The sequence below is a fragment of the Kwoniella bestiolae genome, chromosome 6 (genome assembly GCF_000512585.2).
Source record: "Kwoniella bestiolae CBS 10118 chromosome 6, complete sequence".
In the NCBI taxonomy this organism is placed as follows: Eukaryota; Fungi; Basidiomycota; class Tremellomycetes; order Tremellales; family Cryptococcaceae; genus Kwoniella; species Kwoniella bestiolae.
Genome location: NC_089246.1, coordinates 136,857 through 164,418, shown reverse-complemented (window position 1 = coordinate 164,418; position 27,562 = coordinate 136,857). Strand labels below are relative to the sequence as shown.

General features: G+C 47.2%; 12 protein-coding genes across 12 annotated transcripts; 4 read left to right on the top strand and 8 right to left on the bottom strand.

Annotated features, from left to right (window-relative positions):
- Window positions 1-1,112: 1,112 nt before the first annotated feature.
- On the top strand, window positions 1,113-3,070 carry I302_107271 (uncharacterized protein; the record flags this gene model as incomplete). The annotated part of the gene is made up of 4 exons (XM_019193600.1): window positions 1,113-1,707; window positions 1,783-2,120; window positions 2,217-2,467; window positions 2,602-3,070. The coding sequence occupies 4 exons, from the start codon at window positions 1,113-1,115 to the stop codon at window positions 3,068-3,070; spliced, it is 1,653 nt and encodes a 550-aa protein (XP_019045077.1).
- A 337-nt stretch (window positions 3,071-3,407) lies between these two features.
- Window positions 3,408-5,731, bottom strand: I302_107270 (uncharacterized protein; the record flags this gene model as incomplete). Its single annotated transcript, XM_019193601.1, has 6 exons — window positions 3,408-3,551; window positions 3,639-3,783; window positions 3,869-4,106; window positions 4,217-5,331; window positions 5,413-5,478; window positions 5,559-5,731. 6 exons carry the CDS (start codon window positions 5,729-5,731, stop codon window positions 3,408-3,410), a joined length of 1,881 nt encoding a protein of 626 aa, XP_019045078.1.
- Window positions 5,732-7,080: 1,349 nt separating this feature from the next.
- On the bottom strand, window positions 7,081-10,049 carry I302_107269 (uncharacterized protein; the record flags this gene model as incomplete). The annotated part of the gene is made up of 12 exons (XM_065870426.1): window positions 7,081-7,127; window positions 7,192-7,334; window positions 7,428-7,450; window positions 7,515-8,200; window positions 8,263-8,340; window positions 8,402-8,588; window positions 8,664-8,988; window positions 9,087-9,244; window positions 9,308-9,319; window positions 9,450-9,602; window positions 9,659-9,741; window positions 9,812-10,049. The coding sequence occupies 12 exons, from the start codon at window positions 10,047-10,049 to the stop codon at window positions 7,081-7,083; spliced, it is 2,133 nt and encodes a 710-aa protein (XP_065726498.1).
- A 760-nt stretch (window positions 10,050-10,809) lies between these two features.
- On the top strand, window positions 10,810-13,086 carry I302_107268 (uncharacterized protein; the record flags this gene model as incomplete). Its single annotated transcript, XM_019193603.1, has 10 exons — window positions 10,810-10,869; window positions 10,923-11,022; window positions 11,079-11,235; window positions 11,321-11,630; window positions 11,695-11,863; window positions 11,936-12,013; window positions 12,114-12,595; window positions 12,664-12,686; window positions 12,783-12,937; window positions 13,022-13,086. 10 exons carry the CDS (start codon window positions 10,810-10,812, stop codon window positions 13,084-13,086), a joined length of 1,599 nt encoding a protein of 532 aa, XP_019045080.1.
- Window positions 13,087-13,367: 281 nt separating this feature from the next.
- Window positions 13,368-14,211, bottom strand: I302_107267 (uncharacterized protein; the record flags this gene model as incomplete). The annotated part of the gene is made up of 3 exons (XM_065870425.1): window positions 13,368-13,388; window positions 13,562-13,741; window positions 13,870-14,211. 3 exons carry the CDS (start codon window positions 14,209-14,211, stop codon window positions 13,368-13,370), a joined length of 543 nt encoding a protein of 180 aa, XP_065726497.1.
- Window positions 14,212-15,049: 838 nt separating this feature from the next.
- On the bottom strand, window positions 15,050-15,772 carry I302_107266 (uncharacterized protein; the record flags this gene model as incomplete). The annotated part of the gene is made up of 3 exons (XM_019193605.1): window positions 15,050-15,067; window positions 15,128-15,307; window positions 15,413-15,772. The coding sequence occupies 3 exons, from the start codon at window positions 15,770-15,772 to the stop codon at window positions 15,050-15,052; spliced, it is 558 nt and encodes a 185-aa protein (XP_019045082.1).
- Window positions 15,773-16,737: 965 nt separating this feature from the next.
- Window positions 16,738-17,239, bottom strand: I302_107265 (uncharacterized protein; the record flags this gene model as incomplete). Its single annotated transcript, XM_019193606.2, has 2 exons — window positions 16,738-16,965; window positions 17,105-17,239. The coding sequence occupies 2 exons, from the start codon at window positions 17,237-17,239 to the stop codon at window positions 16,738-16,740; spliced, it is 363 nt and encodes a 120-aa protein (XP_019045083.2).
- Window positions 17,240-18,180: 941 nt separating this feature from the next.
- Window positions 18,181-18,838, bottom strand: I302_107264 (uncharacterized protein; the record flags this gene model as incomplete). The annotated part of the gene is made up of 3 exons (XM_019193607.1): window positions 18,181-18,192; window positions 18,272-18,454; window positions 18,572-18,838. 3 exons carry the CDS (start codon window positions 18,836-18,838, stop codon window positions 18,181-18,183), a joined length of 462 nt encoding a protein of 153 aa, XP_019045084.1.
- Window positions 18,839-19,820: 982 nt separating this feature from the next.
- On the top strand, window positions 19,821-20,854 carry I302_107263 (uncharacterized protein; the record flags this gene model as incomplete). The annotated part of the gene is made up of 6 exons (XM_019193608.1): window positions 19,821-19,986; window positions 20,054-20,096; window positions 20,194-20,303; window positions 20,427-20,556; window positions 20,664-20,755; window positions 20,832-20,854. The coding sequence occupies 6 exons, from the start codon at window positions 19,821-19,823 to the stop codon at window positions 20,852-20,854; spliced, it is 564 nt and encodes a 187-aa protein (XP_019045085.1).
- A 274-nt stretch (window positions 20,855-21,128) lies between these two features.
- On the bottom strand, window positions 21,129-23,185 carry I302_107262 (uncharacterized protein; the record flags this gene model as incomplete). Its single annotated transcript, XM_019193609.1, has 8 exons — window positions 21,129-21,315; window positions 21,404-21,548; window positions 21,632-22,071; window positions 22,143-22,251; window positions 22,365-22,692; window positions 22,811-22,930; window positions 22,989-23,000; window positions 23,168-23,185. The coding sequence occupies 8 exons, from the start codon at window positions 23,183-23,185 to the stop codon at window positions 21,129-21,131; spliced, it is 1,359 nt and encodes a 452-aa protein (XP_019045086.1).
- Window positions 23,186-23,623: 438 nt separating this feature from the next.
- On the top strand, window positions 23,624-25,092 carry I302_107261 (uncharacterized protein; the record flags this gene model as incomplete). The annotated part of the gene is made up of 7 exons (XM_019193610.1): window positions 23,624-23,687; window positions 23,749-23,798; window positions 23,861-23,942; window positions 24,001-24,063; window positions 24,135-24,247; window positions 24,326-24,500; window positions 24,584-25,092. 7 exons carry the CDS (start codon window positions 23,624-23,626, stop codon window positions 25,090-25,092), a joined length of 1,056 nt encoding a protein of 351 aa, XP_019045087.1.
- A 1,122-nt stretch (window positions 25,093-26,214) lies between these two features.
- On the bottom strand, window positions 26,215-27,513 carry I302_107260 (uncharacterized protein; the record flags this gene model as incomplete). Its single annotated transcript, XM_019193611.1, has 5 exons — window positions 26,215-26,438; window positions 26,512-26,678; window positions 26,747-26,872; window positions 26,933-27,196; window positions 27,386-27,513. 5 exons carry the CDS (start codon window positions 27,511-27,513, stop codon window positions 26,215-26,217), a joined length of 909 nt encoding a protein of 302 aa, XP_019045088.1.
- Between the last annotated feature and the right edge of the window lie 49 nt (window positions 27,514-27,562).

The window sequence follows — 27,562 nt, the reverse complement described above, 5'->3', positions numbered from 1 at the left end:
GTTGGGATCATCGGTCAATTAGATTCGTGGGAAGTTGTACACTATTGTGGGTGAGTCGCTCTGTCCTTTTCCGTTGCCCAGCTCGAAAGGCAACAGCACAGGGTTTTGGTATATGTTAGCCGTGGCTGCTGAGGGAAGGATATCCATCAGATCCATAATTCCGATTAAACGAAAGGAACAAAAGGCTAACATCATCGTTATTACGTCGCCTCTTGACGAAAGACCAAAAGATCTTATTGTTCTCTTTAAGGTTTTACGTGGTATCCGACCCTTGCCGAACATTAGATTAACAAATTGACTTTGATCGGAGATTTATGGGTAGTACCTGATCACTTTGGACCCTTTGACACGTGGTTTCCCATCATTTCCTCTATTGTTCGAACCGGTTCAAGATGATTGACGTTGTTGATGAAAACAAAAACAAAAACAAAAACAAAAACCACAACCATGGAAGATTATCAGGATACGTACATGGAAGTGAAAGTGGACATGAGGATAGGGAAGGGAAGGGACAAGGGCAGGGAGATGAAGATGGGAATGAAGATGAAATTTTAGACATGGACGTGGAAATGCAAGTCGACGATCTAGATGGAGGTGCTGATGATCTCGATTTGGATCCAACCCACAATGACAACCTGTTCATTCGCCAGAACCAGGACTCTTTTTCATCTGGACATGGAATAAGACCATCATCCTCAACCTCATCCTTATCCTCAACTATATCTCATCCTTATCATCATGTACATAGTGTGAATACAAGTATAATACCCACTCTCCCTTCCGATACCAATCAAACGGACAATCAACCCACATTCTCACTTGCTTCTTCACTATCATATACACACAACAACAATAATAACAGTCATACTCAACACGCACTCTACACATCATCCTTGCCGCCCATCACTAACACACAAAATCACTTCACCACCCAATCACACTCACTGCCTATATCATCCACCACGTCCCACAATAACCGACCAGTCCCTCTTCGTCTCACATCTTCAACCTCCTCCTCATCATCAACCTCATCTCTTCGCTCAGCACGGCGCGTACACCACTCACCATATATCGTCCCACAGACTGCCAAACTGATCCCACCATCGCCCAAGATGCCCACGGTGAAAGATGAACCACGTACACCTGTCCCCGTCTCACCACTCCTACAAGTGAAAGACGAACCGATAGATCACGATCACGATGATATCCTATCTACCCCTCAGGCATCCCAATCAATCCATTCAGGCCGCATCGGTTCCTCTCCAGGATCAATGTCAATGTCCCAACGTCGAGGAGTGAGACCGTCCTTCCCATCGCCCAGAATGGTTCGAACAAGCTCAGCAGGCGGATCGGGCGTAGGCACCACAAGGGGTCTACTCACCCCTCAGTACTCTTCTTCCTCGTCCAAACATCCTCCCTATCCCTCTCCAATCCCTCTGATCTCTGCTCCCCTCTCGCCACCGCCCGGTACTGGCTCTGGCTCGGGCGCTGCTCACCCAGGAGCCCAGAGATGGCATCAATCTGCACCCGCCGTACCCCTCTCGGCATCTATCCCATTGACACCGCAACAGCAACAGCACAATAAAGCGAAGCAGAATCCATATCAAGTGAGCTTGGATGAGATCCCAAAGGATTTCGTATTGAAGAAGCTGGTCCAGCTAGCTAGTAAATATTGGTATGCACCTCATTCGGCCGATTGTCATATAAGTGAGTTCCGCTGGAATACCACACCCACCCCTCGGTCATCCGTCTCTATCTCTGTGCTGATGCCTGTTCTACTAGTCGTTCCAATCAAGCGAGCCTCGAGATCACCAGCCATCGCCTCCACCCCACGCACAGCAATCCCACCACTCCACCAACGTCTCTCCACACAGCCGCACGTCCCGCAAACAGCAAACAACGGTGGTCCTCTCCTACATGCTCAACCGGGGGACTCATTCTTCGGTCCAGCTACTCCTACCGCTGCGTCCATTCAGGCTGCTGCTCAGGCTGATGGCGCATCAGAGAGAGACGGAAACGTGAAGCCTGATGTATTGTCCAGTAGTGTGACGACGATGGAGGGGAATAGGAATATAACGGGGAGTCGTAGGGGTAGTTTGCCTGGAGGGAATCAGCTTGAGGTGGGTACAAGCTACATTGTCCTAACTTATTTACCATCATACATCCTCGGACCAGCTTGCACTTGAATCGAAGCTGATCTCGACCGGTACATATAGCAATGCCTCGTCTTCCCCTTACACAAAGATTACCTCACCACCCAATCCGTCTTATTCCGCACACTCCTCAATTCTCAAGCAGCACATCTGCCCAACCCACCTCCGAGAGATCAGGAGGGGAGACTGATTTTCCAATCACCCGTTATAAGAGGCGCCAAAGTGTTACCTACCAAATCGGATAGACCCAAGGCTCTGTATGTACCGCTGCCTGATCCTGCTAGTTTCGGAGTGATATTGCATTGGCTGTACTGGTGAGTTTTGTCCATATCCTACGCAACAACTTGATGATCAGTCTTCGAGGTTCCGCCTAGCATCGTTTTGAACGGAAATAAGCAGTCGTAATCTCTGGTCCGATTGTGCTGATACATCCAATGGTTCTCCAAAGGCACGACGCAGACCACTTCAACCACTGTCTCTCCAAAGGGCTCGTGACATGGCAAGGCGTCATACGCAATATCGAGTATCTCTCGCTGGATAACGAGATCAAGCTCCTAGCGGGTAGATGGTGGAAACGATGGGTGAAACCCACAGAACCTACCGAGCGAGGAGGAGGCGAACGCCATAAACCCCCTCCACCCAGCGCCGTCGGATCCCTCTCATCCAAGGGCAAAGGCAAGAGAAGGGCATTCTCAACTTCTTCGGTGGTAGCTGCGAAGAGGGAACAGACGAAGATGAAGATGGCTATGGGTATGGATATGGACGATGATGAGGATGATGAAGATGAGTTTGGAGATGGAGATGAGGAGGATAGTGGGGATGAGGCTGATGATGAGGACGTCGAGGATTCAAGGAGGGTCAAGAGGGAGGATGAAGGGTTGGCGGACCATGTTTCACTTAGGTTGGGGAGGTTGTGATTGACTGGTTGAGTTGCTGCTGTGGTTACGTGATGAGATGGAACTAAGGGGGAAGCATCATAGAGATCCTCTCTTGCACCAGCTCGAAGTAGGACAGTGAAGAAGCTGAGAGATTTTAGATCCGGAACAATCTTGTTATCATTTTGTTCATACACGATATCCTACCCGTAGCGGCGTTACATATACAAGTGTCCTGTTTATAGCTGTATAATCTAATCTGTTTTCCGTTGCTTGAATATGACCTATCTGAAATCTATATCAACATAGTCATACTTTTGTATTCATATTGATGCTGGATGCAGGATTATCCGATTCATCATGCTCCAACAGGAACATCTTACATCGATTTGACCTTGAGCTGTCTGTTCGAGGTGTATTCCATGATGTTGTCCGGAGGGGGAGGTAATCCAAATAACGGAGCGGCGAGAGACCAAGTCTTCTCGATAATGAACGCAGTGATATTGATGAGGGCGTAGAATGTCTGGCGAGAATATATCAGTTCAGCCCTCGTCGCAGAGACTCGCAAAAGGTCTATATTTGTAGCAAGTGCGAGTCACAGACGACTCACCATCGGTATAACCCCCATGAAGATATTACCCAACACCCCTCTACGTCGTATAGTCTCCCATAATTCCGTTTCGACTATCCCCTGGGCCTTGGGGGATCTGTACGGTCCAGTGAGTCGGTAGAAGGTCGGGAATGCTGCGCCAAAGCTATATCACGAATACGGTCAGTCATGTACAGACACCTCGCCAGTCAATAATCATATGGTGTAAGACAAAGATAAGTCCAACTCACCAATAAACAAACAAGACGAACCACCCATACTCCCACCACAACTCAAACAACCCAGGTGAACTGCCTATATCCTTGGCGAGCGTTGACATGTACGTGGAATGATCTACGCCATATCGGATACGCGAGGTGGGGGAGTGAAGGAGGTGGTATGTCTCTGGTGATTTGGGTATGGGAATGCGGTTTTGGGAAAGTAGGAGGAAGAGCTGGGTTTGCATTTCTGCTATGGGTGGGATTGCGCCTGCAGTATGAGGGAACAGTGGGTGAGCCAATCACCCCCATCTCCCATTTCCCATCTCGGAGTTTGAAGGGGAACGATGAGAGGAATCCTAAAGACACTGATTCACTCACCCACACCAGGCCTCACAAACCCTACGAACCCAACCGACAGATCCTTCTCACTAGCCACTCCTCTGATCTCACACTCCTCCGGTCCTCTGGGATATCCCTTTCCCAACCAACTCCAATCCTGTCTATACCCCGTACAAAGCACCACCAAATCAGGTTTGCAGTCCCCCCTCTTCCACGCAGTCTCCTTCTCACGATGTTTCGGTGGTTCCCCAAACATCGCTGTTCCATCTTCATTAAAACCCTTGGGAAACGGGACGATATCGATCTTCCTATCCTTGATATCGTCAGGAAGGGGCGGATCGATATAATGAGCAAGTTGTTTATGTAGCCACGATAACTTATAATACGGTTGATTTATAAACCTAATGGCCTTGGCGGATTTATTGAGGAAGACATATGCTCGTCCTTGACGTTCGGGTGGTAGTTCCCCACACCACTGATTACATCCTGCCTTTGTACCTGTCAATACCCACATGACTCGCCTGATGACGAAATCAGAGATGAACCATCTCAAATGACTTTGAGCAATCCATCTGTGCACATAGACATCTTCGAACAGATTTGTGATTAACCCGTCTATCGGCAGGTTTCCATCAAACGTCATTCCCAGTACTTTGAAGTTGTTGAGCACTTTGGGGAAGGATAGGAATCCCGTTCGGACGCCCAGCCACACTTTCTTGGAAGTGGACATGATAGATTCGTAGGCTAGGTCCATTCCTGTCTCACCCGCTCCCAGAATTAACACCTCTTTATCTCTCAGCTGCGAACGAGAGGTGTACGATGAAGAATGGATCCATTCTGGTGCGTTGGGAGGTATGGGATTAGAGTTGAGCCCTGGGATAATGGGGATGTTGGGTATGACGTGTAGACCCGTAGTGATGATGACTCGTTTGGCAAGGATCGATATGGGTTCGCCGATTGGCTTCTTGTCCGGATCGAGCCGCTGGAGGCGGGCGAGGTGCTTGTATTCGTCTGAAGGGGAGGGGACCTTGCTGAGCGAGATGAGTTTGGTGGAGGTGTGGATGTAGGGTGTGATGCCGAAATGCGAGGTGTAGGAATGGAGGTAGGAGACAAAGTTTGGTAGAGAGGGATGATCGGGTGCTGAGAGGGGGTATCTGATTTTATACGATGTATCAGCAGGGGCGATGGTATGACATAAGGGGAGAAGCAGAAGTGTACAGTTGGTAGCGACTCACCGGAAATCGGAGAAACACGTCAATTGCTTGCTACTGACCAATTCTGCATTCTCGTACCCTCTCCATCTAAACATCATGTACGAGTCAAGACGGGATCTCAATCAGCTTGCAGTCGCGAAAGTACGAGTGAGAGATAATGTGCTTACCTGAAAGTACCTCCGATCTCAGATTCCATTTCCACCAGCACAGGCTCTTCACCTTCCGCCCATCGTTCACCATATTCGACGGTATACTTCAGAGAGACCAATCCAGCGGGTCCACCACCTATGACCAGAGTTGAGGCTCGCTCAGGTAGCTGGGTGGGCGACGAGACAGACATGGTGGTCTGCGCTCAGCTCAAGGAATGATGATACGTCTAAAATGAGGTTGAGATGTGATCAACGATGATGAAGAGGTTATCTCTGATCGAGACACTTAAGATGGACCGGTTCAGGGTAGAAGCGACTGCAACTTAAGCTTAATCTCATTCATCCTGCCAACTACGAGTAATCCAGATTTGTATATACATGCATAGGGGTATAACATGAAGGTATAGTATAGATAGTATCAGCATCGCGTAAGTCTAGTATGATTAGTTCAATGTATATATTGTGATGGCTGTCGGAATTTCAGTGACGAGGAAGCACCCCCGGATGTAGATGTAGAGACGCAAACTCTTTGCTCGTTCTCAACCCCCTCCCCAGATTGCGGTCCCCTTTCGAACCAAGTGATATCCCATCCGTCTAGCATCGCAACAATTGGGTCAGTATACTGCCTATCCTCCAAACCACCATACACCGGAAGGAAAAGGGGAATAAACATACATAGTTTAGTCAGTCTCCTGCCAAGCGACCTGTATCGATCACTGCCTACAATGACTTCAGGATGGGGACTGTGATCGTTGAAAGGGGGTCCAGCTTGATTGGGTGGCTCGAAACATACGATTGTCCCTCCAATGTTATGTACTCTACAGCGCACGTCAGTGAATCGATGACGTGGAAAGTCTGATGAAAATGGCTCACTTAAAGCCGATACGTTTCATGAGCTGTAAATGGGTTCCTTCAGTGTACACCCGCACGAACAAGCTAGGACACCTCAAAGGCACACAAACTCACCTGAACAATATCGGTCCAGCGCATGTGTCCTTGCCTCCTCATCACCTGACTTACTGAATAATCTCCTCGCAAACTTTATCTGCTTGCTGTTCACCTTGAAGGTGTACTTTCCTCCATCACGAGACGAAGTTTCTTCCACGTCGAGGCTTGCTTCGCCCTCGGTGGATGGATGGGCAGTAGCCCTGGTCTTAACCCTCTCTAAAGGCAGCTCAAAGGTTTGGGACCGGGCGTAGGAATGACCAGACTGAGCATAAGAGCGCGTATGAGGATTTATATGATCGATGTGTCCATTCGGCAATTGGGGAGACCAAGCTGGCTCGAGAGGAACAGAGGACCCAATAAGGTTGAAGAGCTTGTTCAATGAAGTACCGTAGAGGCCATTATAGCGTTGATCCCAGATGTCCCATAGCTTACGTCTTGAAGGTGCAGTACCTCATACTAATCCGTCCAACTTCTGATATTTATGTGCATTCGTCGTTCAAAAGAGTATGACAGCTCAGCTATGGATATATAACCTTCGCACTTTGCCTTCTCATAGCTATATATATATATATATACATCAACGTTTGTCAAATCATTCTGCATTGATAGTCCTTGCAAACCAAGTCTCATCCCACCCATCTAAGCGAGCACATCAACTATCAGTCGTTGATCCCAGGCCGAGTTAAGGGAGAAAGACACTCACATCTCTCCCTGAGCCGTTGACCGAACGCTCTGTACTTGATAGCAGGCATTGAAGTCTCAGGGTGAGGTCGATGTTCGTTGAATGGTATACCTGCCTCGTTTGGAGGGATAAAGCGGATGATGGATCCACCGACATTCTCAATCCTACATATATTTTCGTCAGATGAGCATCCTAAACCACGCCATTAGATGTACAGTCTAGGTGTCGGTGAAGTGGAGTTGTAAATGTTTACTCACCTGAATCCAATACGGTTCATCAACTAGTGCGAGAAGATACCACATTCAGTACTCGAGCTTCAAGTCGTTCGATGGAGGATCACTCACATTGTATAAGTCCTTCCATTGTACTTGACCATATCCTTCGCCATCCTCTGGTCTACTGAAAAGTTTCTTGACCAATTTCAATTGAGCGTTCCTCACTTGGAAGATTGGTTCGTTTCTGCTTTCCTCGAAAGACTGATCCCTAATGATACTCCTGGGAAGGTTGGCTTCGAGCGGGAAGGGAGGATTGCCGCGGGTTTTGACTTTGACTTGCTGGCTCTCCGTAACCTCTTGGGATTGACGATAAGCATGGCCTGATTGGGCGATTGTCAGATTCAACGCGGTCGAAAATGCTTCGATGGCATTGTTAGAGGTGTTTCCTTGTGATGGGGGTTCGGGTGGTTGAGACCAGCATGGTGGAGCAGGTGAAAGCAACTCTTCCAATCCGAAGTATTGATTGAAAGACTGTCCGTAAAGATCCGAGCAAGTTTGACTCCAGAATTTCCATAAACCTTCCAACTTGTTTCCATCAGAGGCAATGACGCCATCGTCGATAGTAGCGGCAGCAGCAGGCACTTTCGAGAAAATATACATTGCTTGTTTGAGCATACTGTCGAGCTTGCTGAGATGAATCGATATATTTTGCGAAGGGTGTGGAACGATTGGGCGATCATCCGGGCAGTACTGTCCTTTCGACTTGAACAGTGAGTGGACTACTTGATCAATCTCGTAGCTCATAGCCATCTCGCCTGTTACGAGACAAGTACATCAGCATGCAGGAAACCGAACAAGAAATGTCAGGACAACTCACCGATCGACTTCTGTATGTGAGGAGACAATCCTGTGCCCTCCGAGGGATCATTTTTGAGGATCTGTTCATAGGCGAGAACTACAGGAGACGACATGTGATGGTACCACTGCTGATTCAGTATCTGATGGATGGGACCTACGGAAATGACCTAATTTATCGTGTTCCTCTCCCATGGATCCGAATCGCATTGCACTCATTTGCGCCACAGCACTCTCCAGATAATACTCGTTGGCCAGCGAGTTGAGACATCGGAGTCTCATACCGTGACCAGAGCATGGACCCCCAAACCCATCTTCGAAGTCGGTTACGTCGTAAGGTATCCTTTTCTGGCAGAAGCAAGAAGTCAGCCTCGATAGTAACAGTGGGCGACGCTGGCTCATTGGTGATATAGGTCGACTTACGGCACATTGGAAGAAAAGCCTTTCACCTTTTCGTACCCCATAATCACCTAAACAGATTTGCAGCTCTGACTGCTTTTTCACCTGCAGGGACTCTACATATGTATGGAGAGTACTGTATTCTTCTCGTATGGGACCAGGATTTTGAGCTTGAATAGCAGCAAATTTTCCTCCTTCGAGCATACCCAGCTCTCTCAATCGTTCGATGCACTTGAGCCCTGATTGACAGGTGATAACAGATTGCAAAAGATCCACCATCCTGGCTGCAATCCGCGATCGAACTTCCACGTTTGACAGATCCAGTGGTGAATGATTCAATTGTTCCCACCTGAGGAAAGGACTCAAGTTAGCGCCCAGCATTTCTAGTCGCTAAGATAAGGAGATACATGCTCAGGCAGGAGTTTCAAGATAGCATGTTTCACCCACTGCTTTTGATTGAGATCCTCGAGGTCGGCAGTGAAAGCTTGATCATCAGATTGATACCTCTTCAATAGATCACAGTGGTATTCTAATGCGTCGGTGATAAGGCCAGCGAGATGATTGAGTGTAAAGGTTGGTTTTTTTAGCGCCAGCATAAATGGCAGCTGTTGAAATGTATCAGTTGAGCGACTGAGATTATGACAACGGTGAGCTAGGAATTGACTGACCTGTTTTCCACGCTGTCCAACTATAACCAAAAGTATTACCTTCTCTCTTGGGAAAAGGAAGATCGGGATTTGGACGGCACCACAGACGCATCTGCTCCAAGAAGGAATAAGCACCAACACGAGTGATGAGATGACTGCTCACCTCAACATTGAACTCATGAGTCAACATATGCGTGAACTCGTGCTCCGCCTCCTCGCAACCCAGGAGATCTTCCCTCTTGACTTGTAGCTTCCTTATGAGTTTGGTCACATTTTTCACTTGCCTCTCAGATCGACCATTCGCCCAGGCTGTGAACTGAATGACGTGGAAAGCCTGGTCAGAATTGTACCATCAGGGTATAGGACACTCACAGAAGAACGATGCAATGACCATAACTTGAGGGGAGCAAAGAATTGGGTGTAATCGATACCTTCCTTGGGTACTTTGAAATTGTCTGCGTCATAACTGATTTATCAGCATAGTCATTTTTCGACACTCCCGATTTGCGATCAAACAGCACTCACTCTTGTCAGAGTATCGCACCAAATACCCGATCTGAATAGAATCTCCGATTGGATTTTCTTCCTTTCCAAAACCTCCAATCTGTTGGCTGAAAGTGAATGTCCATTTTTCTCCCGTTTTGGTTGACTTGACTGATCGCTCTATGATGACGCCAGCAGGTGGTCCTTCTTGGTGAGATGGTGTGCTCGAGCGAGCGGATACTTCGCCGTCCATGATCAGAAGACAATTCGATAAATTCATTTTGTCGAGATGTCGATATCAGCTTAACAACGGAGAGCAGAGAGAAAAGAAAAGAGAGCATCATTTCAGTGGTTGATCTTTCCTTTTCCTCTTCCTTGTCTGTACCATACCGTGTCGTGTTTGTTTACTCTGATGCGTGTATTGTGTGGTGTTGATGGCCCTGAGCGGTAAGTCGAGTTCCCCCACTTCATACTCTGGATTTCGTCAGACATACTGCCTCATCGGAGCATGGCATTCCGATCATTGATCATCACTACGAAAGGACCCTCGAGTATGCATGATGAATCATCTTGCATTGAGTGGGGGGACTTTCGATCCCAGTGTGCGTTACACATGCTAACAGAAGGAAAGGAGGTAATCTTAGACCTCCTGGACGCGCACAACGCGTTCGAGTTAAAATTGTTCATGATAATTCTCGGCAGATGCGCACGGTCAGAGTGAACGATGATGGCGACTGGTATGGTCAGTATGATGTGATGGTTTATAATTGCTGGCTTCATGGAGGTACAGGGTAAGATCTTAATCTCTCACAGCGAGCGGCGTGATGCTCCTCGCTCCCAATGCTCCGCTGCTTCGTTTCCGACGGAAAACGTTCCTAATCTTTTCCTCCACCTCCAGAAATAGTCTCAAGTTCAGTCAACATTGTACTGGGCGATGATAGGTGCTCTCGATACCATCCTCCCTTCTTCCTATCGCTTCTACAACCTGCAAACCGAATGCCAACCTGGGCTCACACTGCTCGCTTAACTGCCAGATAGACATGACAGACTACGTGAAAGCCGTGGGCTCATTCCCCGAATGGGCAGACGAGCTGAGAACAGTGAGTGGGTGGTTATTTCCCTTCTTCCGGCCTGATGCTCACCTGTGATGTAGAGCGGATCAAAGCATCTAGGGAGGCCCGAAGCCTCGAAATTGCCCATACCTACTCACGGACAGACATCAAGTGACTTCTCATGGCTAGCGCAAAGAGGCGGTAAGGTGTTTCTTTCATATCCTGTGTCATTGTCGGAGCTGACGGTACACCTACAGCTGCTGAACTCCTTGGACTGCCTGCTCCTCAGCAGCGATTGAGCCATGTAAGGACGTCCATAGAAGCTATACACGAGTACTGGCACGGAAAGATGAGTACGATACGAAATCAGCCTATGGCGATGGGTCAGTGTATACAGGATGAAATCGAGTTCAAGTAAGCATCTTGAGTCATTCCTCATTGTGCCATCTCACATCAAGCTGGTCTCATGACATGGTACTGATGTACCCGTGATATATAGTATCACAAACATCCCGATCCTCCCCAGCTGCGGGTTGGAACCTCTCGACGACGATTCCAAACACACATATGCCGTCTTACGTCCCCTGATAGCGGATTTCAACATGTACATCTACGCGGTTGAGCTGCAAGACGCTCTGGACCGTATCAACTCCTTAGATCCATCAACTTTCAAAGCAGGAGGGGTGGAAGTAGGCAGAGAAATTGAATGGATAAGACAATTGGCGGGATTAATGGTGGAAGAAGCGAAGATCACATTGAGACTGTTTTGGGCTGCTGGACCTGGGAAGGAATTGGTCAAGATGAGCTTGGTGAGTAAGATTTCCCTTATCAATTGCGTTCATAAGAATTGACGAATGCTCCTCTCGGATGCAGGATGTACCATGGCACGAGGCAACGAATATCGCTAGAGAAATGCATATACACTTAAACAAACCGTTGGAAGAAGTACAGAAAGATAGTCCGTTCGATGCTGCTTTTGCTGCTGTGTGCTTAGATTCAGATGAACGAGGGACCGGATATGGACCATCCGAGTTGACAAATAGTGAATGTCGCTTTCTACCAATTCTATTTGATCAATGAGTAGAAGGACTGACTTGTGATTTTTGGCCCTCAGTTCTTGCTCTAGAGCAAGCTACGCTAACAGAAACGGAATTGAAGAAGAAGTATCCTTACGCTATACAGATGGTCATGGGTAAGTCGCTATTCCTCAAGACAGGACAGGTCCCCTCCAAATTTCTCGGACTTTATACCTCCTGGTTTATGGTATGTATACTAATGTCATTCATGATCAGGCGAATATCTCATGGCTCTGCAGCTCCTCACCGACCTTCCACCAACCTCATCCCCCGCAATAGAACCACACCGTCCCAAAACTTTCGCAGTCCGCCTCAACGTCTCTCAATCCACCTCCACGCAGATATGCACCGCGCTAGACTTCATGCGTCTGATGTGCGTGCGCAGTACAGCGGTGGACAACTCGTCGACCTTGTGGGAAACGCACAAGGAGATACAAGGGATATTCGGAAGAGAGTTGAAGTTGCCCAATGAATTGATAGATAAGCTACTTCCCTTCATGTCTGATATTCCCGAGCCGACAAGATGGAAACCTGTGAATGACTACAACGAACCGCTTGATGATGAAGTTTTGGTGGATGGGAAGGTTGGAGAAAAGAGGAAGAGAGGACGCTTCCAGGTGAATAGGAAGGAATATAAGTTGTGTGAGAGGATGTTTAGCGGAGGTGAGGAGGATGCCACGATACCGGAATTGAGCAGTGTGAGTTATCTTGCTCTCCTAGTTGAATCGATGGTCTGTGTGATTGATCCTGTTTGCGCTTGTATTAGCTATTTCGTTCTATTGGCTTTATGTGAGTAGTGACATCACTCAGATAATTGGAATGGTCTGCACCATATACCTAGTTGCTCTACCAAGTGCTACACTGATGTGTGTGAAATTGTATCAGTATTGAGAGAATCGGTGGCTCCTTCATCCAATTCGCACCTCCCAACAACGCTTCCACACCGTTTATCGTCCGAGTCCCCGTGGGCGATACATACCATGGTGAAGGTGATTTCCCAATAGCGTTGGAAAACATAAATCATACGGTCACTACTCTCTGTGAGTCATAATTCCCTAGCATATCTACTGATACGATACCGTCCTTGGGGTGTTCGCTGATTTCGGAGTCGCCGGTACATGCAGTCGGATGGGATCTCGATTGGTTTACTGTTCGAACGGAAGATGGCGAGATCGATGAAGATGAATAGGATGGGTGCGACGACGATGGTGATTCGCATGGGGGATGTAGGAAAGGGATGTACGTGCTTAACATGACTGGGGACGTGCTTTCAGTACCTCATTAGATGGATCAGCATACTTTTGGTGAGCTATTGCGAGACTGAGTGGATTGGAACGATCAGAGGAGTATAGAAAGCTCGTTGTATAATTGTGACCAGATTGCAAGAGCTCAATGCACTTTCATGATGTGATATGAAAATGCATGATGATACATGGTAGGCTGAGGTCACACGATGCACAACATAGTGGGTCACACGTCCGCCGAATTCATCTGTTAAGATACAAAGACATGCGGTCCTTTCCATAATTCGCGCTCGGGGGATGTGAAAGTGGGTACCTTCGAGGCGTGGTAGGGTTAGACCGACTAGGAGGGTTTTAAACGCATTCATGGTCAGTGATGAGCCCTCGCAAGATAGGAAAGGGAAAAGACCTTTTACAACTTACAGAATCAACATATGGAATCGCATATGGATCTTCGCATTCCACTCCCTCGGGAAGAAGACATATCGCCTGATCGCACTTGATAGTGGCATGTTGATCTTTCGGACCCTCGAATCCAGCTTGTTGCAATCGGAGGGTAAATTCGACATCGTGGTCGAATTGATCATCAACGGAAACATGACACTATCCAAAATTCACTCGTCATTCGTTAACTCATACTCAGGCAGACAGAGACCGGATGATACAGTAATCATACAGTGCTTTTCTTGCCGTACCGAGATCTATGCCGTCGAGGGCAATCGCATACTCACAGTTTGCATCCATGGGATCTGACTATTTCCCGCCAGACCAGTCTCCTCAGGAGACCTGGCAGAAGAAGAAGAAGATCGTACTGCGCTGCTTGATACGCTGGGGGTAGAGGCACCGAGGTAATTGACAGGAGGTCCTTTCCAATAGAAATTCCATACTTGACTGACTTCGTCGAACTTGAATTCTCGTGATTCACCAACTTGTGGTTGGGCCGAGGCGTCATCGACAAGTTGAGAGATTGAGTCTGATGGGAAATTCACCTTGACGGTTCCCTTCACCGCCAGCGCGTAGGGGAGGATGGCCATGCAGGCTAGTAAAGATGAGAAGTTGGTGAATGAGCACATTTGTATCGTACTTGAAGATGTCGTATGGAGAAAGAACGAAACTTATATATGATTGTCGAGTGGGAGAACAACTCGGGGGAAATAACAACAGTATCCCCTTGAAATTATAGGGCTTGTCTATTGTGCAGTGCATATCGTGTTGGCATGATGTTAACCAGCTCCTTCCTTGTACTGTAATGGCAAGGGGGGATTGAGGTCGCCCTCCCTTTCTTTGATAGCCTCAGGGGTTTAGTCAATTTGACGCATTCCTTTCGACCCAATGATAGGGTACTCCATTTCCGAGAACCCTTCATTGGTAGATGAGGGATACGGGGTAGATTACGGAGGTCCGGGGGAAGACCCTCGTGTACTGCACGGAAAGAAAAATAACAGTCATACGTGGTTTTGTATCCATTCTCACCGCTCGCAAGGTTTGGAGAGATGTGATGTCTCCAACATCTGTCAATCTGTACCTTCGCTTCACTTGCTGGTAAGCTTGGGGTAGTCAACTGGGTCATGTGATATGTCACAACGCCATTTCGTTTTGACTACCCCCAATGTGGCACAAGAGCGCTCGGTGAGGCGTCAAGCTTGAATCAGGGTGATTGTTGAAGCCAGACAAGTGGACAATTTCTTTCAAAGCGAAGTTCGTGGAGTGCAGTATTGAAGATGCACCGATTCGCCCGCCAACAACAATGAGCTTGAAGGAACAGCCGTCTCATACATCATACTGTTTAATTACTCTACATACTCCATACTTATGTCTCCACTGATGGCCACTATCCCGATTCCGCCACTCGCCGCGAATAGCGCCGCTGCCTAGCAATCCAAAACTGTCATAAATGCCAGTCAAAGCCGGCTAACTGTTCAACTCGGTCTATCATCGGATCCAGGTCAGATCAGACAGCATGGGGAGAGATATGCTCTCAGTGCTCACAGTATTAATCCTCGGCATGATATATTTTCCTTCGCAACTCTCGCCGTTAGGAAGGTGGCATCCTGTGTTGGCACACTCAATCCTCACATGGGAATTCTTGGGACCCTTGAGTCCGTCTTCCTGAAGTAGAAAAGTAAATTCCACGTCGTGATTGAATTGTTCATCGACGTCAAGAGCGCACTATTACGGAGATAGCGGAGCAGGGAATCAGCGATCACGCTCCCTGTCCTTTCTAGAGTCGTTTGCACGGGACAGGATCAAAGCTTTGTAAAACCGCGAACTCACAAGTCGAGTCCAAGAATGAGGTAGGCCCTTACACTTATCTGTCTCTTGCGAGGAGGCAGCAGTCGATGTTGAAGACACTGTTTCCTCATTTGTTGTGATCGAGTCGGAGTTGCAGTGACGGTCGCTGGAGTTCCCGTACACTGGGCCCGCCCAGAAGAAGCCCACTGCACCAGCTGACCCTGCTTCGGTAAAGGGAATTTCCCTTACTCCACCATTTTGAATATTGTACATCGACTTGATATCGATTCTGCTGTAGGTGTTCTCCGGGAATATCAACCTCACGGTCCCATTCACTGCTGAAGTGGAGGGTATAAGACCCATGGAGGCGACTAAGACGGCGAAAATGGGCGAGGCTATCATATTGTCTGGATACTTGTTTGATCTAAATTACTGTAGTGTGCGGTATAATTTCGAGCGTAGCTTTCAAATGAGTTTGAAGGAGTGTATTGCAAGCTCTGCAGATGCGGTATTTTACTATAAACTAAAAGAAAATGAACTATAGACGGTCAACGATTCATTGCCCTTCTTATAGGGCAGGTCAGGAGCGACCGATTTTTTCGCTTTCAGGCGGTCCTTTTTAATGTGGAAAGGATGTGACCGTATGCAATCCTTTCAGCCGATTCTGAAGGGAGAGGAACCTTTATGACCCAAGCGTCTTTTATCCAGTTTCCTGAGAAATCAAAGGACAAATGAGTCAAACTCAATCTAGCAATTGTGAGACGCCAGGAGATCTCGAGTGTGTGTTTGACGCCTGAACGATGTATAAGATCGGTAAAGGACAAAGGTTCAGCTCTTTTGAGGCTTCAGACGTATGATAGGATCGCAAGGAGATGATTTGTGCGCCATAAATGATGGAGACAATCATTTCACCCCTTTCAGGCACAAGGGGGCGCAACAAAATCTCTTCCAAAAATTGCGTTTCTACGAAGTACCAGCGGCCAGCGAGGAAACCGCGTAGGACCGCGTTGCTTTTCTGAACGATGTTGTATACGAGGAAGAAATGAAGATAGCGCAAGAGGTGCAAACTTTACCAATCCAATCACGCTTCTACAACAATTGCAGAGGAAATTCATTGGGACAGATCTGAGAATCTTGCTCGCTCATATATGCCTCTGCAACAGATGTAATATACATGCCTATTCACACATTGGACACAGGCAGCAGATCCACAGTATCACCTTTACAAAGCTTGATTGACCGCAATAACTGCACAACGAAAAATGTACGATATTGTTCGGAAAAAATCTCGTTCGTATATCAGACAGTCTTTATACCCCAGAAGATCACAAAAACAGATCAGCCAGAGAAACCCGATAACCTGAAATTCACTTGGGAGCGCGACTTACAAGATCCACATGAGGAATGACGTTCTCATCTTTACACTCCCTTCCATCGGGAAGGCTACATTCCGCATCCTTGCATTTGATTGTCACTTTTCCAGAATGTTTGGGATCTTCTCTTTTCGTTGTATCTCCCAGTCCTTCAGCGTCCGCTTGAAGACGAAACTCGATGATCTTGTCAGAGTTGAAATCTTTGTCTACCGAGACGTCGCACTGCACGTCCACCCATAAGTCAGACAATTAGTCGCTTGATAACGTAGCACCCTCAAGATGGATGTAAGAGTCTCTTGGTCTACAGTGCCGGGCTGAGGAAGAGCACAGGGGTGACAGTACGAGGAGAGACACAACTTACAGTCTGTTTCCATGCCCTTTCGTCCTTATCCCCGATCCGAGGTCCATACCATTTGAACGATCTCGTCTCTTCCTTGGTGAATGCGAACACCTTCCATGAACCTGCCATACCCCGTTCGTAAGGATCTGCAGCCATGTGCAAGTAGGTGCTATTGGGCCAAAAGACGTTCACAGTGCCATCGACAGCCAGTGACAATGTCGCAGAGAGAAGGAGAGCAAGTAAGGTGGGTTTGAGAAACATCTGTTCAAGGCGATACTACTTGAATTTGTATGCGGAGAAAAATGGACAAAACAATGTGACTGTAATGCGTGAACTGTACATGAGCACGAGCAGAGATCATGCACTGTACCGGATCATTCCGTTTGGTCTTTATACCTTTCGCGACCTGCATAAAGGGTTGCTAGCGTTGACTGCAGTCGCTTGCATTCCATTCAACCACTCCTCTCGTGTCCGAAGGGGTCAATTCGGGATCAGCACTTTCCTTTCATCCATATTATATGGGAAGGAGTACGTCATTATTGTTAATGAATCTAAAGATCGAGTTCTGCTCCTTTCACTTCTTGGCCAATTACCAAGACGGTGATCGCACCCTGCGCTACCCCTTGATATACTGTTGTAGATGATTGGCATCAGCTTCAGCTCTTCATCCAAAGCGGCACCGGCCTATGAAACAAGACCCCTTGGTCAGAGACCCCGCTTGAACCGAAGTACAGTGCCGGTATTGTCTAACCGTCCCTTCTCTCCGACGCGATTAAAGCAGAACACGAGAAGAAGGAGTGAGCTATGCACCTCTGAAGTATTCCTGTCATAGCTACGGAGAGATCGTTTTATCGTTCGTGCGGTCGCTGCAGCCTGTGGCTCTTCATCCACTTGGGCTTTTCTGGGTTATAGCAGTTCATAGAACTTGTTGTATGAATGCCGAAAATCAGAGAAGGACTGTATATACAGAAACTCATGCATAACGGGTGTATCAAAGCATCACATCTGCTCTACAAAAGTGATGTATGGTCAGAACTTCCCCATGTCAGGCGTGTCCTTCAGAAGGCGAGCTGTGGAAATGGCTGATGAGATGGTGCTCAGAGATTATCCTGGACATGGTCCACATCGCCATCAGCCCATGGCGTCCGAAACTCATCATCAGATAGCGCAGGTCAAATAAGGACTCACAGTGTTGACGTCTCCCTCAGGTAGCGCATATTCGCCCTCACATTTATCTCTAAGACATTTGAATTCCTCTTTGGGGCATCTCAATCTGAGATTCCCGCCGAAAGCTCCCGAGACCCATTTCGACTGTCTCTCAAGAACGAATTGGGATGGGGTGTCTGGTCCTTCCTTTCTCTCCAGGACACACTGTATATTCAAAATAGTCAGTGACAACCACCCCGTCACGTTATGTGCCCGCACCATGATATTTTCGTGCGCAACAAGAATTGTGGCGAAGCAGATCCGAGGAGCAACTCAACTCACGGATAGGGTAAAGTACGGTTCTTTACCTGTATGAAAATCATCTGCAGCCGAGAAAGTCTTCTCGTAAACATCGTAATAGAATACATATTTGTTATCTCCATCGTTAAGATCGCCTGTGAGCTTGTTACTACCTACGACGCGGGTGGAAGGTGAATTATAGGGTCGGACGATCGTCCATGATGGGACGGACACGTCGATTGGTACACTCTGAACTAGCAGGGGTACGAAGGTGGATAATACTCCGAATAGGGCGAGGGGAGAAGGCATATTGTTTGTGCAGTATGTGAGATGACTTTATACTCTACAGTGCTTGGGAACAACGAAAAGATGTTGGTGTGGGGTTAGTTAGTTCGACTACTGTAGTCACCCATGGGAAAGCGCCTTTTGATACGTTTTTTTGCTCAAATCGGTCATGTATTGCAGGAGACGTTGGTCAACTGCGATTGCACAATGACGATCTGGAGACGTATTCATCTCCTATCAATGATGGAGATCAAGAGTGGTTGTCAAAGGAGTAACGGCAATCATAAGTCGCAATGATACGTCACATGGGGCAATGATGAATCCTCCCTTACTTGGCTGGTTAGTCAATCAATTGAACAAACTGCGTGATCACTCGGCAAAGGATGGTAGAGTTCTCTCCTTTTTCCTGTGGGTTTAAATTACACAATCTTGTCCTACCTGCTCCACAAAGATCGAACCATGTCATGCGAGCAGTACTGTACTCAGAACAAAGGGAGGGCAGGGCCATAGTCTGAGCTTACCGTTCTCATATTAAATTGCAAAGAGACTGAATTCACGTTCCTTTCATATCGATCGTCGCATTTATTTCATATCCTGGATAGGAGCATTGCAAACTTGGATAGAATCAGTGAGGGCCCTAGAAACCCATTAGGATGAATTACATAGCCATCGAATGATCGAAGAGTGGCAGAACCACATGCATCTCACCGAACAGGCAAAGCAAAGCCTGTTAAGCGGAGATTACATCCAATCTCCGTGTGATCTGTAACATGTGCGGTTTGCCGAATTAACTCGTCTCGATTTCACTTTTGAGATTTACGAGTAGAATTACTCGAAATGTTTTGTTTTTCTCTTCATAAACACCGCTGTCATCATCGTCATCTTGTACTTCTCTCGACACATACTGAATATCATCCAACTAGGCTCTGCTCTGCACCGACCCGAGATATCTCAGCACATCAGCTCACCTCTCGAACATAATCAAGTCCAAGCGAACACATCAACAATGTCACGCTCATCGATGAACCTCCTTCGACCCCTTCGCAATGTCCGACACATCCATACCAGAATATCTCCCATCTCAGTATCTACCCCTGCCCCTGTGCGGACAAGTATCATCAAGCCGATACTGGGATCTAGTCTGAAGAAGAGGAGTCTGCATACTACATTGCGTGAGTTCAAGTTACGTCGCATTCAAGAGGAGACTTAGGCTTATGTATATTCTGGATGTATCGGTAGCAAGGCAGCATGGGGAGATAACGAGGCCTGAACCTGGGACTGGGTGAGCTGATCTTTTCAATTAACATCAATGATCATTCGCCCGGTTTATTTCCCTTGGAACATCAGCTGACGAATATGAAACTCGTATTGCGATACAGGATCAAATTGATATTCAAAGATTCAAAAGGACAGGAAATCAAGACGATAGAGGGTAACGAAGGGGACGATATTCTAAGTTTGGCACATGAGTACGACGTGGATCTGGAGGGTGAGCATTGTCCTTCTTTGTACTGTCCAAGCCGATATCCATCATACCTACCAATATCACTATCATTATCGCGCTGTCTTTAAAGTGAATCTCGTCTGACTCTGACCACTATCGTCATTACAGGCGCGTGCGAAGGTTCAGTAGCATGTTCGACCTGCCACGTCATAATAGATCCAGAGAACTACGACAAGCTCCCCGAGCCGGATGACGAGGAGAACGATATGTTGGATCTGGCATTTGGATTGGAGGATACGTGAGTACACCTCCCATTGTCGCTCACAATTTTCTTTTATCTATAACCAATATGGTCTCTTCCAGGAATGATGGGATATTCTGACTGATCTTATGATTCTGATATAGATCCCGACTAGGATGTCAGGTAAAGCTTACCAAGGAATTGGACGGGATGGTAGCTACCCTTCCATCAGCAACGAGGAACATGTATGTGGATGGTGAGTGATAAACATTCCTTATTCTCATTGGTAGATCAGGTCATTCGAACTAATTCGTCTTCCTTTGACGTTACAGGTGCCAAAGCTCGAACGCATTAGAAGGATGGCTGGATACTCTATAATACTTCCCCTCTTTTGCCTTCGATACTGCTCTGCTCATATCTCGGGAGTCGTCGGACATGCACGCATTTCATCATGTACGGGTGTCAATCTGGAGGCAGCCAAGGGTCAACGAACCTGAACTTGAAAGAACCAAACCATACATGTAATCTACAAAAGACAAACTACGTAAATCATATTAATCTCATCAAACCTGACCAAACAAATACTGATGCATCCGACTAACCACACATTTCATACTGTTGAAGCACAACTACGCTTCAATCTCAGTTTCCCTCTTCTTCAAAACCAACTTCTCTCCCTTGACTCGTTGCCAGACGTCCGAGACGTCCTCAACGACGGTCTCAAAGTGCGAAGTGGCGTCGTACGACTTGGTGATGAAGATGTTATCGTTTGTTCCTGGGGAAGTTGGGGCGTAGAGTGGGGTAATGGACATGAATCTGGTGGATCGAGACGAGAAAAGTCAGCAGGACCCTCGTATCAGGAAACATAGCGGTTTATATCAGATTGAGTGAAAATATCACTCACTTATCAACGACGTTGCCTAATAGTTGTAATCCAGGTAAGATCTCTCTCTCAGGTACGGAAGTCTCGACGATAGTAGACACAATGGCGATCCAGACGTTTGCAGCTGCGACGTTGTGAGCCGACGAAACAGCAGCAATGTAGATATCTGAATGAGAGAGGGCAAGTCAGCTAAATGGACAGACCTCTGATGGAGCAGCTGATCCTGGTATATCAGTTAAGCAAACTTACCATTCTTCCTGCCGACCTGGTTCTGAGGAATGATAATCTGTGCTGAATCCGCATTATCCGTACCAGGTATAGGGTGTTTGAGTATACAGATCGCCCTGATCACTTTACCAGTCTCGACCACTCTAAGTTTACCTCCTTCAGTTATATCCTGTCCTGCACCGAAGTACGAGGGATCACCAATAACTTTCTTAGCTTTTACAGTCTCTCCGCCAGAGGTGACGCCAGTGAAATAACCAGTGTCGGGATCTACGTTGACAGACTCGATCTTCTTATCCAACATGTATGTACCTCCATAGATGGCCGATAATCTCGCGAAGGCTTGGGGGAGTTCACCCAGACCGTACAATGGGTAGATGTAGGGTGATTTACCGTATCGGGCCATTGATTGGGTGTAGAGGATGATTCGGTCGACGGTTTGTCGGGCGGGTTTGGTGATGTAGCTGGGATAGGGGTCGAGAGATTTCAGCTCGACTAGTGCCGATCAATGCAAAAAGGAAAATGAAATACTCACTCATCATCGAGCCACAAGGCCATAGCATGACCAACGAAATCTTGAGTTCCCGCTTCCAACCCGAATTTGGCGTAGAGATCCTTCATACTGCTCTTGTTGACGTCGAAGCCTAGGTCAGATCAATCTGTCAGCACCTTTGTCATTAAAAGCATTCAGCAGCTTAGTAGCGAGTAATCGATGAGCAAGGGATGCTATCTTTAAAGAAACGTAAAACCAACTCACCTTGATGAGTAGCGGGATCGTCCTCCTTCCAATATTGCAGGTACGAGAAGAACTTCTGAGCTCTCCTCTTCTCGAAGAAACCCATCAAGGGCGACATGACAGCCTCCATCTCTGAACTGGGCACCTTGGAAATCTTCCCATCTCTGTAGACGTAAGAACCGGCGATGACCTTGAATTCGAGGTATCGAGTGACGTCGGTGTGGACCAACATTCGAGTGAGTTCACCTGAAGAGAGGATGAATTTAGGAATAAGGTCGACAGCGTAGTCCCTGTCTCGTCCGAGTTGGAGGGCTTCGGGGGGAGGGGAGTTTCGGAATTTCTGGTAGAGCTGCGGTAAAGGGATGGGTTAGTGTGGTGTCCGCGGAGGAGCAGCGAAAGAAAGGATGTGAAGTGGGTCAAGATAGGGATGTACATTACAGCCGGGCGAGAAGGACAACCCAACCCACCTGAGTCAAGTTCAGCGAAGCACTGTCACCACCGTAGTAGTCGTTTCTATCCATGTGAAGCACCTTTTGGCCATCTACTGAGAGTAATCCAGAGAGGATACATTCGGTAAGACCGGTACCCTATGACGAGTCAATTAGCTACTTGGTTGGAGTCCCATTCAAAACTTTGAAAGCTTACCAAGACGATGACCTGTGAGGGGTGAGTAAGCCAATATGTCAGCATAGTTCCCATCCTCATTCAGCTGAGACGATGGTAGTGAAGGGGAATGAGGTCCTTTCTTCACTTGAGCGATCTGATCATGGGCGATAGTCCAGATCCGGGGTTGAGAGAGGAGATAGATGTGGATGACCACTTACGTCGTACTCTTCATCCATATTGACTTGATGTGTCTGCTTTTACTGAGGAGAGAGGTCGATACGAAGAGGGAAGATAAGAATATCAAACTGAATGAAAGAAAGAGATAGACAGACAGGTAGATGGTCACAAGTCTACAACGCGTAGTATACAACACAGTGACACGCACAGATCTCTACTCTCTTTCTACTCTCTGCTTCATGATGACGCAACGACCCAATGTCACCACGTGGTCTCATATCACCGTATTCCCGAACAGTGGCATGATAGATAACGATTCAACACCTTACGGCAACGGCCATGTTAGTTTGATGAAAGATTAACATCAACGAGTGCAACTTGACATTTATTGTTGATTGTTGATACCAACCTTGGGCAGATACACCATCATCATACATACAAGAGATACCTCAGCTTGACTGACATCAACCCGAATTGACGCCTCGAACACCACCAACATGGCATCTTCAGCACCCCCAGTCGAACTAGACCCAGATGAGTTGGAGGAGGAAGAAGCTTTTGGTATGTTACTCGAGTGCAATCAAGCTACATTCTGGATCATACTGATGGTCTCCTCTCATAGACTCGTCATCCCAAGCGAGCTCAACCGCAACATCAACTTTGACCTGGATAGTGAGTTAGCTGTCCAGTCGTTCGCTGTGTATGATCAAAAAGCTGATATCGATTTCATTCAGAATTGGTACACCTCATTACCAGGACACGATTACTTCTGTGATGTACACGAGGATTTCATAGAAGATGACTTTAACTTGACAGGTGAGCTATACTCATCTCCTGACGCTGAATATCTAGCTGATAACCTATTGTATAACAGGCCTACAAGCGATGGTACCATTCTTCAAAGAAGCATTAGAGATGATATTGGATGTTGAACCGGGTATGTGTTCCTATCTCAGCTTCCTTGTACAGATGAAAACCAGAAGCTGATCTAATGTCTTCCAATCTCAGAGGAAGACTCGTCAAAGATACCAGACGTGTCGATAGTGGAAAGCTCAGCAGAATTACTATACGGCTTAGTACATCAACGGTTCATCTTGACTAAAGTTGGACTGTCATGTATGGTGAGTCTGCCTCGATTTCACATTCTACAATCACCCACAATGGGTCCGTCCAGTGCTGATAATCATCACATGCTGCAGGTTGAGAAATACGAAGCAGGTCATTTCGGTGCATGTCCTCGAGTCTTCTGTCACGCAACACCGGTCTTACCATGTGGACGAGCAGATATGCCAGGAATAGATACAGTCAAGCTATATTGCCCAAACTGCGGTGATATATACACTCCACCAAGTAGCAAATACGCTAGTGTAGATGGTACGTCCATCTTATCCTACAACATCCATCAACTCAATACTTTCAAATGACGAAATGCTAATCTCAACCCAAAATTTACATAGGCGCCTTCTTCGGCACGACCTTCTCCCCTCTATTCTTCCAACAATACCCCGAACTCCTCTCCGCACCATTCTTCGCAACCTCCAACACCAACCCCCAAGCATCATCTTCATCCAGAGTATCTCCCTCAGAGTCCCCCGTAGGCGGCGTAACACTCACCAACCCCAATACCTTCGGTGGTCAAAAACCAGCTTTGGGGAAAGTGTATGTCCCAAGGATATACGGATTCAAAGTGTCTGAAAGAGCACGGAGCGGACCAAGGATGAAGTGGTTGAGGGAGAGACCAGAACGGTTCGATGATTTGGATAAAGTAGATTGGAAGGGGAGGTTCATATCTGATACCAACATATCGGACGAGAAGGACGATTTGATGCTTGGTGGTGGAGGGGCAGGAAAGACGAAAGGACGGTTGTTTGATGATGAGGATGATGAGGTGGATGAGGAAGAGAGCGAGGAGGAAGAGGAGGGAGGGGCAGGAGCCGGACAGACGATAGCTTCTCAGGCGGCGTGATGGGTCTTGGGTGATGACTGGTAATTGGGTTCCAATTTATACAGAGTGTACTGTATGTAAGAATAGGTTCATGTGCGATAGTATCGGGCCAAGAGTGTTGTTTTTGTGGTTTTGTGGCGTCACCATACTCTTTACTTACTGACGTCGTTGCGGCCTATCATTCAGTAAAATCATCGAACAGACAATTCCACAGACCCCATGCGACTCGCCTTCGTTTCGCCCCATGTCTCCCTCCTCCCCTGTCTCGCCTCTCGCCTATCTCCCGTCACCTCATTCACCCCTTTTCTTCCTCATTACGTGTGCACTCTCCGTGGATCTAGGCCAACAACGTACTTGACTGCCGTTATCCCACCCGTGGAGACTGACTTCTGTAGGATATTGCTTCAATCTACCATCTCTAACGACGTGAGTGGTAGGACAATCAAGACCCAAATTTAGAGAAAGATGAGAACAAACGGAACAGCCACAGGTCTTAGTAGAGTCAGACCTGGGGGCGAGGATGCATGTCATGGAGCGAGTAGCGGCACATTCTCTTGATTGCTTATCATGTATCAGTATAGTGCCTACTGGACAGGTACGAGAGAAAGTCTTTGGTCTGGACACGCCCTTTCGGCCTGTAATATTTGAATCTGATGTTTTGGAGAATCGAGTTCTCTCGATCGTGTACGTATGAGACAGCCCACTAACAAGAGTGGCACAGGCCAGTTCAGGGCGTGAGGATATTGAACTAAACTGAGATCGACAGGAGAACTATATTACTTTGTGTCTAATTTTACTCTCTTTTGTATCTTTCGAGGCACCACCAATCTTAACGACCTTCAGGTTCCTCCTCTTAACCAGTTGTTTTGTTCACTCAAACGTCTGCTTTATGTCTGCTTTTCTTATAGGCTCAACAAGCAAGAACGCCTGATTGCCTTGTACACTCGAATGATGATTTCCTCCCTTGCTTAGTTGAGGATTGGATTGTACTATATGGAGCTGCGGCCGTGACTATAATGAGATGACCGGAATGTTCGAGGATACCATACACGCATCCCAACATATAATGTACATAATGATAGGCCACTGATGACTGATGGGAATTCTGTACCAAAAGTGGCGTTTCATCACCATCCCTCAGTGTTACATCTCACGAAGCTCGAGTCTCCTTATCTCCTGACTTTCCAACCTTCTTCTCTCTCTCAAAGACACCTTGCGATCCAAAAACCACAGCTCAAGATCCTTTGGCTTCCCATCGACAAAATCCTCCATTTTTCTGATGATGAACAGGGTTTGACCAGTGAGGTAGTCATACGGGGTATCAGGTATCTTTCGCAATTCCTCGGATACCTCATAGAGACGAGTGACTAGCACAGTAAGTCCATGCATGTTTTAGCAGCATCTCTGCAGATGTATCGTATGAAAGACAACCCGACTCACTATGTTCGAACACTTCCTGCGCTGTCATGGCGAAATACGAAGTGAGATTGATCAATGATGAAGTATAGCTCAATCGCCACAGGTTGTGTTTCGATTGTATACCGATAGTCGGACTGGCAGCCAATCGCTGGGCGCAGATCCTCATGTTGCTGAATAGATCTTTCTCCCTTGGTTCATGCACATGCCAAGAAGGATCAGCAAGACAGATCGTTCGATGCCCATCAGAGTCACTGACAGTTTAGCTAATCCCATCCTCAAATCTGATAATGCCTCAAAGGCATCAACATGGTACGGAATAAGGTGGACCCAACCTAGAGCAAAATGGTATATCGCTTTCCTATGCTTGTTGTAGTCTTCCGCTCTATTAGTGCATACACGCATAAGCATACGCCGCCTCATAAGTAAATTGAATCTAACTCACTCAATACCCTTGGTATTCTCCTCTCTGGCTTGATCCATCCTCCAGACTAGTCCCATCATCGACCGCCCAGGAGACCTGAGCAGGTCCCACGCTGCATCATAGTCCACATTGATCTCAACCGATGACAGATCGTAAAAGCTGTTCAGGATGTCTCGGACGATCTGTAATTTGAGACGACGGACTTTCATACGTGATACGAGCTGGGTGTTGGACGAGAGGGAATGGTCTGTTCGGATGGTAGGGTATATGATGGGTACGGTCGTACTGCATGGAGACAACAGCCATGGTCATTATATCCGTAAATTATATGTAGAGTCGCAATGAGTGTGGGGGTTTTGAATGCAGCGGGGAAATAGTATGTACTGACTCGGGAACAACAGGATCATTTCTAGCCTGAGGGGTCAGCAACTCGCCACGACTCGACAAGCCTTGATTCTAAGTCTTCCGACTCACCTGGCATTGGGGGGTAACGATCCATCAAGTACTCTGTACATTCCATCAACCTTTAGAACAGGCCATGATTTCCAGAGCTCATCTACTCTGAGCGGTCTTGTGCCAAATCGATCTTCGATAGATGCCATAATTCAGACTGTGATTCAGTGGTATCTGGGTATTGTATGGCTCAGAACG